This window comes from Rhodotorula paludigena (genome assembly GCF_050403205.1).
Source record: "Rhodotorula paludigena JCM10292 DNA, Rt_paludigena_JCM10292v1_ctg63, whole genome shotgun sequence".
Classification (NCBI taxonomy): domain Eukaryota; kingdom Fungi; phylum Basidiomycota; class Microbotryomycetes; order Sporidiobolales; family Sporidiobolaceae; genus Rhodotorula; species Rhodotorula paludigena.
In genome coordinates this window covers 47,752-61,478 of record NW_027481395.1, presented here as the reverse complement: position 1 = coordinate 61,478, position 13,727 = coordinate 47,752, and the positions used below count along the sequence as shown (strand labels likewise).

At 65.9% G+C, this 13,727-nt stretch overlaps 4 protein-coding genes across 4 annotated transcripts; 2 read left to right on the top strand and 2 right to left on the bottom strand.

Moving 5' to 3' along the window:
• Positions 1-2,056: 2,056 nt before the first annotated feature.
• On the bottom strand, positions 2,057-4,969 carry DBP2 (DEAD-box ATP-dependent RNA helicase DBP2; the record flags this gene model as incomplete). Its single annotated transcript, XM_076652036.1, has 8 exons — positions 2,057-2,298; positions 2,374-2,485; positions 2,551-2,573; positions 3,433-4,466; positions 4,526-4,604; positions 4,668-4,718; positions 4,786-4,884; positions 4,951-4,969. 8 exons carry the CDS (start codon positions 4,967-4,969, stop codon positions 2,057-2,059), a joined length of 1,659 nt encoding a protein of 552 aa, XP_076502418.1.
• A 203-nt stretch (positions 4,970-5,172) lies between these two features.
• Positions 5,173-7,224, top strand: LAS1 (rRNA-processing protein LAS1; the record flags this gene model as incomplete). Its single annotated transcript, XM_076652035.1, has 7 exons — positions 5,173-5,286; positions 5,357-5,514; positions 5,575-5,740; positions 5,856-6,223; positions 6,316-6,636; positions 6,706-6,853; positions 6,931-7,224. The coding sequence occupies 7 exons, from the start codon at positions 5,173-5,175 to the stop codon at positions 7,222-7,224; spliced, it is 1,569 nt and encodes a 522-aa protein (XP_076502417.1).
• A 201-nt stretch (positions 7,225-7,425) lies between these two features.
• On the bottom strand, positions 7,426-8,448 carry JCM10292_003473 (uncharacterized protein; the record flags this gene model as incomplete). The annotated part of the gene is made up of 4 exons (XM_076652034.1): positions 7,426-7,497; positions 7,598-7,845; positions 7,916-8,299; positions 8,358-8,448. 4 exons carry the CDS (start codon positions 8,446-8,448, stop codon positions 7,426-7,428), a joined length of 795 nt encoding a protein of 264 aa, XP_076502416.1.
• Positions 8,449-8,652: 204 nt separating this feature from the next.
• On the top strand, positions 8,653-13,031 carry HUL5 (ubiquitin-ubiquitin ligase HUL5; the record flags this gene model as incomplete). Its single annotated transcript, XM_076652033.1, has 12 exons — positions 8,653-8,814; positions 8,881-9,121; positions 9,188-9,305; positions 9,365-9,533; positions 9,591-10,993; positions 11,082-11,690; positions 11,762-11,960; positions 12,051-12,186; positions 12,271-12,486; positions 12,545-12,797; positions 12,860-12,930; positions 12,994-13,031. The coding sequence occupies 12 exons, from the start codon at positions 8,653-8,655 to the stop codon at positions 13,029-13,031; spliced, it is 3,615 nt and encodes a 1,204-aa protein (XP_076502415.1).
• Positions 13,032-13,727: the final 696 nt, after the last annotated feature.

The window sequence follows — 13,727 nt, the reverse complement described above, 5'->3', positions numbered from 1 at the left end:
TTTCCGTTCACAAGATGGGCGAGGATCGGGCTCGGATAGCGTCGCACTTGACGAGTGAACGAGTGCGGCTCCTCGTTGCGGGAGCTTCGCACCGCGACCCGAAAGATGCTCAACTTCAGTGGCACATGGCAGATGTCCACAGCATGTGTATGGTGAGGTGCACGGTGCGGCAGAGCAAGAAGCGGACAGTCTGGAGCCTGCGGATCGCAAGGAAATGGGGAGTCTGCACAAACAAGAATTGAGCAGATTGTATACGGCATGCAGACCAGTGCCTTCAACAACAGGTGGCCTCGATGGTGTAGTTGGTTATCACGTGGGTCTCATAGCACACCCCGGCATTAGCCGGGTAAGCATGAGGGCGATACATCGTCCATAGAACCTCGGCGCCTCCCCTGAGGCGCTCGAAATATCCCGAGGTCGAGAGTTCGATCCTCTCTCGGGGCACCTATAGCTTTTGCCGCCCTCATAGAGCGGGTCTTGGCATTATGTTTTGGCGGAAAAAGGGTCGAGGAGGAGCAGATCAGCGTTCCGCCTCGTTCCCGGTGTTCTGGACGCGCAGCAGTAGCACAGCAATCACCAGAGCATCCCAGTCGAGGCAGCGACGCAGCGGCATGCCGGTAGAAGCGATAACGGACGAATTGCGGGGTGCGAAAGCGGGGAGGAGGATCCGGGAGGTCGGCGGAATAAGATGCGCGCTTGTGAAGCTACGAACTGTCGGGCGAGCTTGATAGCATCTTTTTAGACCCGAGTGCACGTCTACAAGCCGGCAGCGAGTGGGGGAAGCGAAGCAGCAAGGACGGAAGATGAGGTGACCTTCCCAAGCTGGCGCGAACTCTTCTTCGCTCAGACTTCGACTCGCCGGTCTGCCGAGCGGGTGGATATGTACAATGCACTCTCAATAGACGCTTGTAGCATCTTGAAGGATCATCGCCGTCAGGAACGGCGAGAATTGCCTCATCAGTTGGGGGACCGCTGAGCATGTTCTTGTGCTCACAACGCTCAAAGCTGGCTTGATTGTGTAGCCGGTGGCTTCGACTCCCTCTGTAGTTTGATGGGCTAGACGGCCAAGCCAACCATGACCTCGGCCGATTGTCGGCGACAATTCCTCTCCTCTTCGCGCCGGAATCGGCTTGCCTCAGACCCAAGCGACCACATGGCCCGCTTGTTCCGAAAAGCCGCCCGAATTGCATGCCTTGTACGATGTCGGTCCAGAACTCGGGCTCAGAGCGCTGGATATTTCGCAATGGCGCTGCTCCCTTCCTCTAAGCCTGATGTCTTTGGCCACTCCCATACGTCTCACCCCAAGAAATGCCCTTGAGCCGCTTGCCTGGGCTCTCTTGCTGGCTTGGTCCGCTACTGGCTGGGACTTAACGCTTGCTGACGAGCTGCACAGACGGCGCAGACGAGCGCTCTCCTTCTTTCGGCCTCCGAGACACCTGCAGTCGCAGATCATTGCGTGCCGCCAGCTACGTGACGGCTCGAGAGCTCAGCTACAGACGTGACTGCAATGGCAGAGTCGGACGTTGCGTGCCTCGAGGATCCCGAGGACTGGCCCTCATCCGCGGTGGCTCGCAAGTCACTCGGAGCCGAAGAGCCTGATCCGGCTCGTTGCCGTCGGCAATTCGATAGCTACAGCACGCACAGGACCGACTTGGACGCATTGCGCTGTGGAATCAGCTCGCGAAGCGGGGACAGCAAAATGGAAGGCGCAACGGAATGCGCGGCGCACGCCGCACGACTCGCTCTTGGTCTGCTTCACGGCTTCGAAAGACAATCTACACGTCAGGCACGACGCTACCACGCGAGTCCGTAAAGGGTAGCGAGAACCAGAGGCAAGCAGCTTCGCACTCGCTCTCGAAACTCGGTCAGACGGCCCCGACGAGATAGCATCATTCGAAGAGCCATGTCTAGATTGCCACAGAAAAGAGGTCGAAAGCGACGAGAATTCACAACGAGAGGGAGGAAGGGAGGGGCAGGCGAGGGAGGGAAAAGCCCCGGCGCACACACAGAACAACAAGCAACGCTTCGCCGCCCCCCTCTCGACCCGACCGACCGCTTACCAGCGGCCGCCTCCGCCGCCGCCGTACCCACCACCGCCGTACCCACCACCACCGTACCCGCCGCCGCCGTAGCCACCTCCGCCGCCACCGCGCCCGCCGCCGTACCCGCCACCACGGCCTCCGCCGCCGCGGCCGCGGCCGCCGCCCCCGCCGGACGAGAACATGGCGATCTCGGAAAGCTGAGGCGGGACCTGCTGCTTGGCGTCCTGGAGAATCTTGACGAGGTCCTTGGCGATGCCTGCACGGTGGGCCATCGTCAGGTCAGCGGACGGAGCGGAGGAGGGGAAAGAGAGGGAGAGAAGGAGAGACGCACGGCCCTGGTCAGGAGTGACGTAGCTGTAGGCGGTACCCTTGGCGCCCGCACGGCCGGTACGACCGATACGGTGGATGTAGTCCTCGATACCGTTGGGCATGTCGTAGTTGATCTGCAAAGAAAGAGTCGGGTCCGTCAATCGCGGCGAGAGGAACGGGAAGGCGAAGAGCGACGCACGACGTAGCCAATGTCCTTGACGTCTGCGAGAGGCGACGAGAAGAGAGACGGGGGAGAAGGGTCAGTCATCGCAGCGAAGGACAAGGAACGCTTTCGAGCCGCCACAGCCAGGGACCCGTCTCGCTCTCGCTTTCGTACGTGCAGCGCTCGTGCTGGCCGGATAGGAAGGGAGGAGGGAATCGGTGGGGCGGGAGGGGAGGGGAGGGCGAAGGGTGGGTGATGGCGGCAGGCGCGGGTGTGCGGGTGCGAAAACTCCTTCCCAGAAGACGAGGCTTCTTGCGCTGGGGCAGTCCTCCTCCGCCAGCCTCGTGAACACGAAGGGCGAGAGGAAAGGTTGACCCTCGGGACAGGACGCGAGCGCGCACTCTCTCGAGGCGCGCTAGACACGCAGATCCGCCGCAGCAGGGGGAGATGGAGTAGGGTTTTCGACACCGTAGGTTGTGCATTGCCGAGCCGGGCGAGGTCGGGAGAGGCCGTCGTGGGAGGAGGGGAAAGCGCAGCTACACTGATGCGTGACCGAAGCGCTTGTTTTCTACCTCGCGTGCACGCGACCCACGTGCCCGGTACCGACGCACACTCGCACGAGAACCTCGACGTCCCCCTCGTCTCGCTCGACAGCCCGCAAGGGGTACGAGAGAGGCAGAGAGGGAGCAAGAGGTGCTCTGTGCGATGATGCGTGTGCTCGGGCGGGGGCGGGGCGAGCGACGGGGCAGAAGACTCGGAAGGCGCGACGGTCAGTGTAGCGCGCGGGCGCGTGCGAGAGGCGGGGCGAGATGTCGAGGTGGGCGGGAGCACGGAGCGCACGCACGAAACGGAGCGGAGCGCGGGCCCGAAGGGCAGCAAGAAGCAGAGAGGCTCGCGGAGAGGAAACGAGTCACGTACCGAGACCACGCGAAGCGACGTCGGTGGCAATCATGATGGGCGAGCGGCCGCTCTTGAACTCGCCGAGAACCCAGTCACGCTCCTGCTGCTGCTTGTCGCCGTGAATGGCGAGCGCAGGCCAGCCGTCTTGGCGGAGGTACTTGGTGAGGTCGTCGGCAACGCGCTTGGTGGCGATGAAGATGAGGACCTTGGCGTTCTCGCTCGAGATCTTCTCGAGGTGCTTGATGAGCTTGCCGCGCTTCTCAAAGTCGGAGCACACCTCGACGATCTGGGTGATGTTGAGGTTGGCCGAGAGCTCGAGCGAGCCGATCGTGACCTGGATGAAGTCCTTGAGGTACGTGTGCGCGAGCTTCTGCACCTCCTTGGGCCAGGTGGCCGAGAACATGAGCGTCTGGCGGTCGGGGCGGATCTGCTCGAGGATCTTGCGGATCTGGGGCTCGAAACCCATGTCGAGCATGCGGTCGGCCTCGTCCATGACGAGGTACGTGACGCGGCGGAGGTTGGTCTTGCCGCTCTCGAGCATGTCGATGAGACGGCCGGGGGTCGCGATGACGATCTCGGATCCGCGCTGGAGGTCGCGGATCTGGCCGCCCTTGGGCACACCGCCGTACACGCACGTGTTGCGGATGCGACTCGACGAGCCGAACTTGGTGCATTCCTCCTGGATCTGGACGGCGAGCTCACGGGTCGGGGCGAGGATGAGGACGATGGGGCCGTCGCCGGGCGAGAGGAGGGGCTGGGCGTTGATGTGGATCATGGCGGGGAGGGCGAACGAGATGGTCTTGCCGGAACCGGTGGCCGAGACGGCGACGAGGTCGCGTCCGGAGAGGGCCATGGGCCACGCCTGGCACTGGATGGGCGAGGGGTTGGCGAAGCCGGCGCGCTTGATCTCGGCCATGATGTAGGACGGGAAGTTCATCTCCTCGAAGTTGGTGACGGGCTTGGCAATGTTGGAGCCGAAGACCTGGATCTCCTTCTCGCGGCGGAACTCGGCCACCTCGCGCTCGGAGCGGGCGGCGACACGGGGGTCCTCCCTGCAGATCGTCCCTCGTCAGCACTTTACTGCTTCTGTAGCTGCTAGAGATGTACGCACTCGTAAAAGTTCTTCTCGAACTTGGTGAGGGTCGCGACGTCCCACTGCTGGGCGCGGAGACCGGCGCCGAGACCGCTCACTGCAGTGGCGACAGGCGGGTCAGTTCGAGTCCGCGCGTAGACGGGAAGGGCGAGTCACGCACTGCGGTCACCACCGCCGAAGCCTCCACCACCGCCGTACCCGCCGCCGCCACCTGCGCGAGAGAAGACAAGAGATGAGCACGGGGTCGACGCGCGGAGAAGGGGCGAGCAGAGACGCACCGTAGCCACCGCCGCCGCCGCCGTAGCCTCCACCGCCGTAGCCACCACCACCACCGCCGTAGCCACCACCACCGCCGCCGTAGCCGCCGCCGCCACCGCCTGTGGGAGGATAGAGGGTGAGTGAGTGAACACGACACGAGGACGGGAGAGAGGGGGGGAACGGACCGTAGCCGCCGTAGGACATGGTATCGAGTGTAGAAGGGGGGGAAGGGGGTAGAGGAAAGAGAGACTGGGTCCGGGTCGAGAGAGCCGGAGCGAGCGAGGAGAAGGAAGGCAAGCGAGAGGACGAGCAGAGGGGACGAGCTCTGATCACGGCCAATACAACCGCAACTGTAATGCCCAATACAACTGCTCCTACCCTCGCCTCTCTCTCGCTCGACCGGCACCATGCTGCGCCCGCACCGCACGCCGTGGGCCACGCGCGCCGAGTTCCAGCTCGTCTTTGACCGCCTCTTTGCCTCGGACGCCGACCCGGCCCTCCAGCGCGACGCCGTCTCGCGCGTGAGCCCGCTTCCCGCGCGTCTACGCTCCGTCGCGCTCTCGATGCTCACCACGGCCACACTCTACGCAGATACACGTCTGGCTTGCACGCGGCAACTGCCCACACGCCGCAGAGAGCACCGCCAGCCTCGTCGACCTCGTCCTGCGCGATGCCGCCCCCTCGACCTCGCTCGCTTCCGCGCACTCGGAGCACGACCTCCGCCTCGCCTACGCCATGGCCATGATCCGGTGCGTGCACTTTCACGAGAGGTGCAGTAGAGCCAGTCTGACCTGGGTGCTCACCCGCAGCTTCGTCAACTCGCTCGTCGACCCGCTCCAGACGGCCTACTTTGCACGCTCGATCGCCTCGCTCGCAGCCCAGATCGACCTCCCGCTCCACTTTGTCGAGCTGCGTCATCAGGCCACCCACGAGGACCTCCCGAGGCTCGCCGTCCTGCGCGACGCCGCAAGACAGGTCCGTCCTCTCCTGCTCGACGCACCTTCTCAAACTGCCAGGCTGTGCCTTACGCACGACCGGCGCTTTAGGTTCGCTCCTGCAGCGAAGGACTGACATGATGCATTCCCCACAGGCCCTCGACTGGCTCTACACGCACTACTGGCTGCCCGCCCTCTCGTCGCACTCTTCGACCGCTGCCGGCTCGTTCGACCCCTCGCTCGCGTCGTCGCTCCCCTCGCTCCCGCTCGCGCCGCTCCGCACCCACCTCCTCACGACCTACAAACACCTGACCAAGTCCTCCCTGCGCGACGCGAGCCTCGCCGGGAGGCAAAAGGCCGACCTCCAGCGCGTGTACCGCGACGTCGAGCGCTGGGTCGCAGAGAACTCGCTCGGCGGCGGACCGAGGGGCAATGCGAGGGAGGAAAAGGCGAGAGAGCGCGCGCTGGACGGCGTTGCTGAAGTGCTGTGGAGCGAGGGCGGGCTCGTCCCGCTCGCCAAGAGGTGCGTCGTCCGCCGAGAAGGCTCTGTTTCGCCTGGGCGCATCTCTCGTGTAGAAGCGCGTGCTGACTGATGTCTCTCGTTTCGACGCACAGGAAGCGCCCGACTGCGCGCTCGCCCACGCTCCCGCCGGACCTCGTCGCCCTGTGGACGCCGCTCCTCTCGCACCTCGACGCGACGTACGACTCGCTCCTCTCGACGTGCCTCCTCCGCCAGGCGCTTGACCTCGTCACGAGCCCCACCGCCGCGGCTGCCGACCGAAGCTACGTCGCGTGCGTGACGGCGTGGGTCGTCGAGCTGTTGAAGGACGCCCCGCTCGAGCGCGACGTCGAGGGAGAGGAGGAGGAGGAGGACGACGACGAGGCGTGCACGGTCAAGGGCGTGGTCAAGACGTGTCTCCTCGCGCGCACCCCCGCGTGCGTGCCGTGCTGCTCTCCCTCTTCTGCTGAAACGCCCACTCACGCTGTCCTCGCCTCGCCTCGCAGCGCCCTCGCCTTGGTCGACGCCCTCCTTGCCTCGCGCACCTCCGCCTCGTCGTCGGATACAGAAGGAGCAGCAGCCTCCGAGGCGCTCTCGGCGCGCGTCGCGCCGCTCGTGCAGCTCGCGCGCGCCTCGCTCGCCGACAGCGGATTCGTGCGTCCCTCGCTCCTCTCCCTCCATCTCCTCCTTGATCCTCGCTGACTCGTCCCTCCCCGCGCCGCGCGGTGCAGACCCAGCCGCTCGACGCCGAAGCTGCGAGTCAAGCGCTCGACCTCGCCGAAGCGCACCTCGCGTCGCTCTCTCACTCGTCCTCTCTCCTCCCTCCCGCTCCCACCTCCTCCGCCGCCCGAGTCGTCGAGACGATGCAGAGCGACCACCCCGCCTCGGGCGCGGGCCGGATTCGCCGCGTGCAGGGGTGGAAGGCCCGTCCGATTGGCACGCTGCCGCGCGGCGGTGCGGGCGCGGCGGGCGTACTGGCGCTCGATCTGCCGCCGCTGCCCGCTGGGCCCGTCGCGGTGGTGTAGGATTTTTGCAGGACTGCGTGTACCGCAAGAAGCGTTTGTTGCGGGAAACTTGGGGTTGGGCACGTGCAACAAGCGTGCGAGAGAGAGAGAGCGAGCGAGGGGGGGAAGAAAACTGCGATGCGATGCGTGGTATTACAACAACCTACTGCGCTAGGACGGGAAACGCATGGGATCCTGGACGGCGCTGCTGGCACCCGCAAGTCACCGCTTGTGCTTCTTTGCCTCGCCGCCTGCGCCTCCTCCCGCGCCATCGTCGTGCTTGCGCTTCTTCTTCTGCTCAAGGGGCGCGTAACAAGAAGAGGGAGGGGGGATCAGTCAGTCCCAAGTCTGCCCCTCTCGACCACCGCTCGCACAAACGAAAGGGGAGGCGCACCTTCTTCCCGCCTCCGTGCCTACCGCCGCCGCCGCCCGTCCCGAGCGCGCCCCTGGCCTCCCACACGCCCATGTCGAACCCAGCGAGTCCGCCCGGTTTGAGCGTGAAGGCTTCGCGGAGCTGGGTTGCGTCGAGGGCGTGCAAGGGGGGGCAGGGGGCCGGGTCGGGGTTCGAGATGAGGTGCAGGAGCGAGGTCGAGGTGGAGGTCGAGGTGGAGGAGGAGGAGGAGCGCGGGTGAGAGATGCGTCCTGGGGATACCCCTCCCTCGTGAGTCGTTGGAGGGAAAGACAGAGGGCAGGAGAGAGAGAGAGCGCGCACCGAGGACGTCGCCGACCATGTGCTCGTACGTCTTGTCCATGCGAGGCGCCTTGCGCTTCTTGCCCGCCGCGCCTCCTCCCGCAGCCGGTCCAGCGTCGCTCGTGCCGGCCGAGTTTCCCGAGCTGGGCCCGCCAAACTTGATCCCTCCGAGCGTGATCTTGAGCCCGGCTCCTCCGGCTGCTGCTGCTGGTGGTGGGGCGGGCGAGGGCGAGGGGGGGACGGCGGGGGCGGCGGCGGCGGCGGAGGGGAGGGCGAGGGTCGGGGCGGGGTCGGTCGGGTGGAGGGCGGCGGGGAGGTAGGGGCGGAGGAACGTGTCGTAGAGCGGAGCGAGGTGGAAGCGCGTGATGAGGTCCTGCGTGCCCGACAGCGGCGACGGGTACGGGTCTGCGCGGGGTGGCTTGAGGTCAGTGCTGACTCGTGGAAACGGGCTCGGTGGACGCACTCGCGGGGTGGACGAGGTTGTGGGTCCAGGGGAGAGCGGGAGGACGAGGCGGAGGGTTGGGCGGCGCAGAGGGGCCGGGTGCGGGGGGCATGGCCGCGCGCGTGTGCGTGTACCCGAGAGAGTGCGCTCTGCAGTGCACGCTCTGACTCAGCGGACGCAAGGAAGGGGAGAGAGGGTTCGGCGAGAGCGTTGCTCCGTCGGCTTACGCACGCGCATCTCGCTCGCCCCTCGTCTCTTGCATCTTTCCAGTGGCGATTGCAGAGCAGAGCAGAGCACTGCCCCCGGCTCGCCTCCCATGGACTCGCTCTTCACGGGCGCACCCACCCGCCGCCCGACCGTCAACCTCGGCGGGCTCTCGGCCGCAAACTCGCACCACGACCTCGTCCTCCAGGCCAGGCAGCAGCGCATCCAGCGCGAACGAGACCGCGCAAAGCTCGACGCCGCCCTCCGCATCCAGGTGCGTCCCCCTTCCCCTCTTCTCGACGATGATGACACCGCCTCACTCGTCGCACTCGCACTGCAGGCCTTTTACCGCGGGAGGGCAGCCGCGCACGGCACAAGGCAGCGCTGGAGACAACAGTACGACGCGCTCGTGCCCGCCGCCACCTCTCCCGCTTCCGCCTCCGCTCCTCCTCCGGACCCCGCCACTGCGCTCGACGCTTCCCGACGACTCGCGCTCGCCTTCTCTGCGGGCAACAGGCTCGACCAGCGCAGACTCGCTCATTGGTGCCGCTTCATCCTCCGCCCGGGGCAGGGCCAGCCAGGTGCGCCTCCCCTCTCCCGAACCTTCGCAAGTGGGGGCTCAAACGCTGACTGTACGCTGCAAACAGACAAGCAGCCCCTCTTGTTCGCCCTCTTCCGACCCGAGTATGACCCCGACCACAGCTGGCCTACCCTCGCCCGCATGCTCGCCGCCCTCCTCTTCGCAGAGGCAACCGCCTTCCCCTCGTGCGTCGTGCTCACGCCTTTTCCGTACAGTCTAGCCAAGCTAATCACTCGACGTGTAGACTCCCGCAGTCACCTCTCTTCCTTGAGGTGACCAAGATGCTCTGCGACCCGGCCAACTACGTACGGTACAAGGTCGCACCAGCAATCGCACCGCCGCACGCCGTCCTCGCCTTCCTCTTCGAGCAGCGCGACCTCTACCCGCGCATCGCTCAGCTCATCAAGAGCATTGTGCGTTGTCGCCTGCTCTCTGTATGGTTCCCATGCTGACCGCAAACGCTTCCACAGCCCGACGAGCAGCGCACCCACCCCACTCTCGCGCCTGCCATCGCGCTCGCCCTCCTTCCCTTCCGCGCCTTCCCAGCCCCATCAGCACCTTCCTCCACCTCGACCTCCACCTCGCTTCCCGCATCTACTCCCGAGCGCTCCGCCGCCCTCCTCGCACTCGCCGTCTCGCTCCTCAGCCTCCCCAACCTCCTCACCACGCGCCTCGCCCCCGCGCAGCGTGCCCTCTTCCTCTCCCCTCCCGTCTCCGCCCCCGCACCCGCCGCCAACATCGCCCCCTTCCCGCTGTGGGACCTCGTCGCAACCCTCGCCTCGGCGCCCGCAGCCGCCCAACTCGGCGCCCTCTCGCCCGCAGAACGCGCACACCTCCTCGCCGCACTTGCAGAGCTCGCCCTCTCGGGCGATGCGCCGCGCCTTGCAGCGGACAAGGGCGCGGGGCTGGTTGCGAGGGATGTGAGCAACTGGTGTCGGGTCGTGAGCGGGCTGATGAGGGGACTGCCGAAGGGCGCGTTTGAGCCGGTTGAGGAAGAGACGAGTGTCGGACGGGCGCCGAGAGAAGATGGCGCGAGGGAGATGGACGGGGATGAGGACGACGAGGACGATGAGGACGAGCATGAGGATCCGCGCGCGGTCGCTCGTGCTCGCCGCGCTCTCGGTCAGGCAGCTGCTGGAGACGGCGACGACGACGATGGCGACACGCCCATGGCCACCACCACGACCGCCGCCGTGCTCGACCCCTCGACGCGCACGTCGCTGCAGCGCCTCGCCTCGCGCGAGCACCTCGTCGCGCTCCTCGCCTGGTCCAACCGCTTCTCCTCGTCGACGCGGCCCGCGCTCGCCACCCTCCTCGTCACGCTCCTCTCGCACCTCCCCTCGTCCCCCTCCCCGCGCGGTGGCGTCGCGGCGCCGGGCCTGCGCGACGAGGCGCTGCACGTCCTCCTCTACGCGCCGAGCGCGTCCGGCCTCGTCCGCGAGCTGTACCGCGCGCACCTCCGCGCGGGCCCGCTCGCGCGCGCGCTCACGGCCGCGAGGGAGCGCACGAGCGCCGTCCTCGCCGCCCTCGGCGACTCGGCCGACAGCGGCGAGTGGAGCGTGCTGCTGCTCGTCGTCGAGTTGTACAGCCGCTGCCTCGTCACGCTCGGCGACGACGAGTTTTACGCCTCTGCTTCTGCTGCGGCGGGAGGAGGAGCGGCCGCGCGGGGCCAGGGGCGCAACCCGCTCTCGCTCGACGAGGTCGTCGGTCTTTCGGCGCTCGCGCGCAACGTCGCTTTCGCCATGTACTGGTCCGAGGATGGGAGCGGCGGCGGGGGCGCGCGCGAGAGGGGCGAGGTTGGCGGGACGGGGTGCGGGTGGGAGTGGGTGAGAGGGGTCATGACGAGGTTTTTGCAGCAGGTGCACGCGAGGGAGTACGTCCAAACTCTCTCTCTAGTTCAACGACTTTTCATTCGGACGCTAGCGTGACTGACGTGGAGATGCTCACCCGCTCACCCGCAGCTCGAGGAGGCAGTTCACGCCCGAGGGGCACTGGCTCATGACAAGCCAGTTCGACCTCAAGAGCTTTGTGCAGACGGCCGTGTACGTCCTCCCTCTCTTTCTCGCAGACGCAACAACTGACGCGATATCGGCGCAAACCAGCTACGAAGACGAACGCCTCGAAGCGGAGGGCGACCTTGATGCGTCCGCCGCGACCTCAGGCCCCGACGGCGACGCCGACATGCGCGACACGCGCCCGTCACGCACGCGCAGCACCGCCGCCGCCGCGTCCAAGCGGCAGCTGGCGCTCATCTCACCGCGGCTGGGCGTGCTCAATCACATCCCGTTCGTCGTCCCGTTCGACACGCGCGTCGCCATCTTTCGGCAGTTCGTCGCGTCCGACTTTGCGCGCCTCGGGCTCGGCGAGGGCGCGGCGGCGGGCTTTGGCGGACCGAGGTCGAGGCACCGCGCGGTGGTGCGCAGGACGCGGCTCGCCGAAGATGCGTATGCGCACCTGAATGGGCTTGGCGCCGAACTGAAGAAGCGGATCGAGATCACGTTCATTGATGAGCATGGGATGGAGGAGAGTGGGATCGACGGCGGTGGGCTGTTCAAGGAGCTGTTGACGTCGTGCGTATCCTCCCTTTCGTACACACCTCTCGCCTTCCTCAGGGCGCTCCCTTACCGTTTGACGAATGCAGGCTCTCGAAGGAGGTATTCGACACGGACCGCGGCCTGTGGCTCGCCACGTCCGAGCAGGAGCTCTACCCAAACCCGCACGCCTACGCCAAGCAGCCCGACCAGCTCGCGTGGTTCACCTTCATCGGCCGCGTGCTCGGCAAGGCCATGTACCAAGGCATCCTCGTCAACGTCAAGTTTGCGGCCTTCTTCCTGAGCAAGGTGCGTCGTCTGGACGGACCTTCTGCTCTCGGTCGACTTCTACAGTCTAGGTCGACTTGCTGATACTCCGTCGGAACTGTCGTGGCACAGTGGCTCGGACGCCAAAGCTACCTCGACGACCTGGCGTCGCTCGACCCCGAGCTGTATCAGGGCCTGCTCAAGCTCAAGAACTACCCGGGCAACGTCGAGGAGGATCTCTCGCTCAACTTCACCATCTCGGACGAGGGTGCGTCGTGCAGTGTGATCGCGTCGACCCTAACTGACATACTGACCGGGTGCGACTCTGCCTCTTCCTTCCACTACGACGCAGACTTTGGTGTCTCGCGTACAATCGACCTCATCCCGCGCGGGTCCGAGATCCCCGTGACGAATGAGAACCGGATGCAGTACATCGTGCTCGTGTCCAACTACCGCCTCAACGTCCAGATCGCCCCGCAGTGCCGCGCCTTCTTTGCTGGCCTCAGCGAGATCATCAACGAGCGGTGGCTGAGGCTCTTCAGCCAGTCGGAGCTTGCCGTCCTCGTCGGTGCGTCCCTCCGTCTCTGATCTCCTGCTACTCGCCGCTGATTAAGATCTCAATGCAGGTGGCACGGAGGAAGCGATCGACATTGACGACCTGCGGCGCAACACGGTTTACAGCGGCTGGGACGCCGAGGAGAACACGCCGACGATCCAGCACTTTTGGGACGTCGTGCGCTCGTTCGACAAGACCGAGCGCGCAAAGCTCGTCCGCTTCGTCACGGCGTGCGAGCGGCCCCCGCTGCTCGGGTTCGCGCAGCTCAACCCGCTGTTCGCGATCCGCAAGGCCGGCGACGACGAGTCGAGGCTGCCGACCAGGTGCGTCTTGCTGCTCTGCGCAACCCGGGCACACGCGTACTGATGCCTCTCGTTGCACGCAGCGCGACTTGCGTCAATCTGCTCAAGTTGCCTGAATACTCGGATCGCGAAAGCCTGCGGCAAAAGCTCCTGTGTGCGTACTCGCTTGCTCCTCCGCTCAACACTCCCCTGCTGACAAAAACGTTCTCTGGCATAGATGCCATCAACTCGGGCGCCGGCTTCGACTTGTCGTGATCGCGGGCTCACGGTGCTGAGCAGTGCGCATGTGCACTCGTTCCCGTGTTCAGGCCTCTCCGTCTCTTGTTGTCGTTCTTGCGCGCATCTTTGCTCTTCTTGTAGTCACATGCATTTGAACATCGCATCGCAGCGTAGCAGACGCTTTTGAAAGTCCGCCTCATCGGCAGTCTCGAGGTTCCCTCCCGTCCGTTCCCATCCCTGCGCTCGAGGGCCTGCCCACTAGGTTCGCCGATACTAGTGCTGAGACTGAAGCACAACTCGCTAAGGTTCAACCCGACGCATGCGCCCGACGCGCACCGGGACCTCATCTGCTTTTCCGCCGAGCGCGCCGATCCCGCCGCCGATGTGACAGTCCCGCACACGCAGCGCCAGAGGTGAATCCATGCCGGGCGTTGTCTGGACCCGGCTAGCGTACCGCTTGCAATCTGCCCTCGAGCGGGCGGGGCGGCTGTGCCCCGCTCGAACAGGCAGGAGCGGGTGGCTGGTCGTCCTCGTTCTGGCCCCGGCAGCGACAACAGCAACGGGCGCAAACGCCGTCCGAGACACTGCCCTGAGCCGCGCACATGGCCCGCGCATCGAAGCTCCTGGAGAACTGCCTGCTCCGGTCCGCGCTCGCTCGTGTCCCTGATCTTCCGCGCACTGTTTCCCGTTCGGGGCAGGATCTGCAGCACGATGGAGGGCGTCCGAGATTGC